At 45.8% G+C, this 5000-nt stretch overlaps 1 protein-coding gene across 1 annotated transcript in view; it reads left to right on the forward strand.

Moving 5' to 3' along the window:
- Window positions 1–5000, forward strand: part of LOC130381692 (thyrotropin-releasing hormone-degrading ectoenzyme-like) — a 24358-nt gene that overhangs the window by 13161 nt on the left and 6197 nt on the right. The window contains exons 5-12 of the mRNA XM_056589403.1: window positions 213–367; window positions 832–945; window positions 1480–1617; window positions 2069–2134; window positions 2810–2875; window positions 3652–3833; window positions 3981–4069; window positions 4733–4866. Of these exons, the coding sequence (XP_056445378.1) occupies window positions 213–367; window positions 832–945; window positions 1480–1617; window positions 2069–2134; window positions 2810–2875; window positions 3652–3833; window positions 3981–4069; window positions 4733–4866 (944 nt within the window). The remainder of the gene's footprint in view (window positions 1–212; window positions 368–831; window positions 946–1479; window positions 1618–2068; window positions 2135–2809; window positions 2876–3651; window positions 3834–3980; window positions 4070–4732; window positions 4867–5000) is intronic.

A 5000-nucleotide genomic window follows, 5' to 3' on the forward strand; every position in this document is an offset into this window, starting at 1 on the left:
TGATGAATAAATACAACATGTTTTCAAACTCAAAAAATAATCGTTTGAAGAATCGTGATTTCAATATTGACCAAAATAATTGTAATTATGATTTTTCCCATAATCGAGCAGCCCTACTAATATGTTCTCCTTTACCACTGCTCTACGTACCAGTGCTCTACGTACTACTGCTCTACATCGAAACCCTCTATACTAATATGTTCTCCTTGTAGATCTCCTAGCGGTCCCTAAACATCCGTACGCCGCCATGGAGAACTGGGGCCTCAGTATCTTCGTGGAGCAGAAGCTCCTCTTGGATGCGGAGGTGTCGTCCTCGTCCTATCAGATGGAACTCACCATGGTGGTCGTCCATGAGATCTGTCACCAGGTAACCGTGGCAACATGACATGCTAATCTCCTCGCGGCGGTGCTCTGAGCTTCCGCAGGTTACGGAGCTGTTGGAAGATCTAGACCTCCATGTTTCTTAGCAGGCTAATGAAGATCTAGACCACCCTGTAGGACTAACCACCTGTTAGTCCTAACCAACCAACGTAGCAGTGTACTGTGTTCTCTGTTCGCTACCCCCAGTGGTGTGTTACAGCAATGTACTGTGTGCTCTCTCCTGCCCCCAGATGTGTGTTACAGCAGTGTACTCTGTTCTCTCTGCTGCCCCAAGTGGTGTGTTACAGCAGTATACTCTGTTCTCTCTGCTGCCCCCAGTGATGTGTTACAGTAGTGTACTGTGTGCTCTCTGCTGCCCCTAGTGGTGTGTTACAGCAGTATACTCTGTTCTCTCTGCTGCCCCCAGTGGTGTGTTACAGCCGTGTACTGTGTTCTCACTGCTGCCCCCAGTGGTTCGGAGACCTGGTGACGCCTATGTGGTGGGAGGATGTTTGGCTGAAGGAAGGATTCGCTCACTTCTTCGAATACGTCGGAACGGATTTCCTGTTTCCCAAGTGGAACATGGTGAGGTTACACACACTAAGGTAGATCTCTAGTACAGGGGTCAGTTAGATCAATAGTACAGGGATAAGGGTGAGGGGTTAGAACAAGGGTTAGGGTTAGAGGGTAGAATGAGGGTTGGGTTAGGGTTAGAATCAGTGGGATAGAAGGATCTAGAGATAGATGGGGAAAGAGACAGAGAGATAGAAAGAGAGCGAGAATTACAGTGGCGATAGACCTGGTCTATTCAGTGGTTGGTAAATTGTTTCCATGGTGACTCTGACGCACACACACACACACACACACAGAAACTCAACATAACAAAAATATATCAAATGGGGCGATATCCCACAAGGTGTGTGCATGCATCAGAGATAGAGTGTGTGTGTGTGTGTTTGTGTGTATGTATGTGTGTGTGTGTTTGCGTTTGTGTGTACGGTGTTGTGTGTGTGTGTGTGTGTGTGTGTGTGTGTGTGTGTGTGTGTGTGTGTGTGTGTGTGTGTGTGTGTGTGTGTGTGTGTGTGTGTGTGTGTGTGTGTTTGTGTGTGTACTCACCAGGAGAAACAGCGTTTTCTGACAGATGTCCTTCATGAGGTGATGCAATTGGACGGCCTGAGCTCCTCCCACCCCATCTCCCAGGAAGTAACTGAGGCCACAGACATCGATAGAGTGTTTGACCTGATCGCATACAAGAAGGTACACACCCTAACACTTAACCCTGGTTAACACATAGTATTATCTTAACCCTAGTTAACACATAGTACTACCCTTATCCTAGTCAACACATACAGAAGTACTACCCTAACTTTAACCCTAGTTAACACATAGTACTACCCTACTAATACGGTTACATCATCATTAGAGTACCTATAGTTATATCACTATGATAACGATGATAACATCATCACTAGAGTTACTATGGTAAACTCATTATGGTAAAGTTATTACAATATTAACTATGGTTACATCATCACTGGAGTAACTAGGGTAACATTATCACTAGAGTTACTATGGAAACACCATCCCTAGAGTTGCTATGGTAAGAGTTACTATGGTAACATCAACACTTAGAGTTACTATGCCAACACCATCAGGAGAGGTACTCTAGTGACCTCATCAGCGGTCCGTAAAGCCTGTCTTTCTGCAGGGGGCCGCCCTGATCAGAATGCTGGCCAGTGTCATGGGACAACAGCTCTTCCAGAGGGGCCTCAACGTGAGAACCTGTCTGTCTGTTGGCCTGTCTATCTGTCTGTATGTTCAGCTTGGTTAGTGGGTTATGTTGATGTGGTATAATGTACAGTATGTTGCTATGGTATAATGTGCAGCCTGTTGCTATGGTAAAATGTACAGCCTGTTAAAGGGATACTTCATCCATTCAGAACCGGCGTTCTATCATTCTAAATTCGCTATTGTAATATATAAAATACGTTTTTTTTCCCTCAGTCTAAACCCAGTCTTCCCTTGGCCCAGCTTTCCTGATCTAATTTTCTCCTGAGATGACGTCAAATGACGCTTTTGACGTCATCTCGGGATTCGGACATTCAGGGCTATTAGTACGAGCAAGAATACAGCCAGGAAGAATTGACACAAATAGAGGTGGAGGCTGCTGCGGCTGCAGCTGAACAAGCCTTTTTTTGCACATTTATAATATATAGAATTATTTACTTCATATAACCTTCATATCTCCACCGGTGAAGTATCCCTTTAATGTGGTTTAATGTACAGCATGTTGCTATGGTATAATGTACAGCCTGTTTTTATAGTATAATGCACAACTTGTTGCTATGGCAGCTTCTGTGCAGCTAGAATCTGGAACACCTGAGGAGCTCAAACCCCTCAAGTTAAAGTTCTTATAAACGGTTGAGAAAGTGAATTACTGTCTCCTCAGGACTACCTGACAACTCACATGTACAGCAACGCTGCAAGGAACGACCTCTGGAACAAGCTGACTCAGGTTCACTCACCTGTTCACCACTACACCTGTTCACCTGTCCACCTGTTCACCACTACACCTGTTCACCTGTTCACTAGTACACCTGTTCACCACTACACCTGTTCACCCCTTCACCTGTTCACCACTACACCTGTTCACCACTACACCTGTTCACCCCTTCACCTGTTCACCACTACACCTGTTCACCTGTTCACCACTACACCTGTTCACCTGTTCACCTGTTCACCTGTTCACCACTACACCTGTTCACCTGTTCACCATTACACCTGTTCACCCCTTCACCACTACTCCTGTTCACCCCTTCACCCCTACTCCTGTTCACCTCTACACCACTAAACCACTACACCTGTTCACCTCTACACCACTAGACCTGTTCACCTCTACACCTGTTCACCTCTACACCACTAAACATGGTCACCTGTCAATCTGTTCACCTGTTCATCCCTAAACCTGTTCACCTGTCCACCTGTTCACCCAGACAACTGTTCACCTGTTCACCACAACACCTGTTCACCACTACACCTGTACACCTGTCAACCTCTTCACCTGTTCACCACTACACTGGTTCACCTCTTCACCCATTCACATGTTCAACTGTTCACCGGTTCAACTGTTCACCTCTTCAGCCGTTCACCTGTCCATCTGTCCACCTGTCCAACTGTTCACCTGTTCACCACTACACCTCTTTACCTGTTCACCTGTTTACCACTTAACCTGTTCACCTGTTCACATATAACAATGTTCTATCTCTGGGTTTGGTTGTGTGTGTTCATTAGGCCATGCAGTCCGCAGGACGGGACATTGACGTCAGGGAAATGATGGACAGGTGGACTCTACAAATGGGTTACCCAGTAGTCACCATCGTTAGGAGCCAATCAGATGAGATCCTCAACAGTGACATCATCATCAGTCAAGAGCACTTCCTGTATTCACAAGAAACGGGTCAGAAAAACGACAGGTAGGAATTATATCATTAAGCTACACTCAGGATCAACATAAGGTTCATAAATTATATCTAATTTAATGTATCACCTTTTTGTAATGTATCACCTTTTGTAATGTATCACCTTTTTTTGTAATATATCACCTTTTTCTCTCTCCATAGTTACCAGTGGTTGATCCCCTTAACAGTTGCCATGGGCAACGTCACCGTTATTTCTCAAGAAAGTCTCATCTGGATCAACAACAAGACCGGTAAGCTATTCTCTTAAATTAACCCCTTAACCTCTTTACTCTTAACCCCTTAACCCTTAACTCCTATCCCCTGAAACCCCTTAACCCCTAAAAGGGAGGAGAGGAGACGAGAGGAGTAGTGGAGAGGAGCGGAGGAGAGGAGAGAGGAGAGAAGGATATGAGAGAAGGAGAGGAGATGGTAGAAGAGAGAGGAGAGGAGAGAGGAGAGAAGGATATGAGAGAAGGAGAGGAGAGGGTAGAAGAGAGAGGAGAGGAGGAGAGGATAGAGGAGAGGAGAGAAGGATATGAGAGAAGGAGAGGAGAGGGTAGAAAAGAGAGGAGAGGAGGAGAGGAGAGGGTAGAAGAGAGAGGAGAGGAGAGGAGAGAGGAGAGAAGGATATGAGAGAAGGAGAGGAGAGGGTAGAAGAGAGAGGAGAGGAGGAGAGGGTAGAAGAGAGAGGAGAGGAGAGAGGAGAGAAGGATATGAGAGAAGGAGAGGAGAGGGTAGAGGAGGAGAGGAGAGGAGAGCGGGGAGGAAGGGAGATGAGGGGAGGAGAGGAGAGAATTTAACATCAGGAGAATGGAAGCTCAGAAGGGAAGGACAGACAGACCTGCATACAGAGCCTCCTCCAGTTATACTCAGATGTGATATTATATGTTTTATATTTATGGATTATTTTCCAGAGATCCACAGACTGGGTGAGATTGATGATGACAGCTGGTTGCTTGGCAACATCGACCAGACGGGTTATTATCGTGTGAACTACGACCTGAACAACTGGAGACTTCTGACCCAGCAACTACAGACCAACCACCAGGTACCTGTCCATCTCTCTGCCCGTATGTCTGTCTGTCTGACTGTCTGTCCAACTGGGAAATCCTTCCTGCCTTTTGCTCTTGAAGGAAGATTAAAGGTTAAAAGTTGTTCTTAGAAAATCTTAAAAACCAGGGG

This window comes from Gadus chalcogrammus, chromosome 4 (assembly GCF_026213295.1).
Source record: "Gadus chalcogrammus isolate NIFS_2021 chromosome 4, NIFS_Gcha_1.0, whole genome shotgun sequence".
NCBI classification, from domain to species: domain Eukaryota; kingdom Metazoa; phylum Chordata; class Actinopteri; order Gadiformes; family Gadidae; genus Gadus; species Gadus chalcogrammus.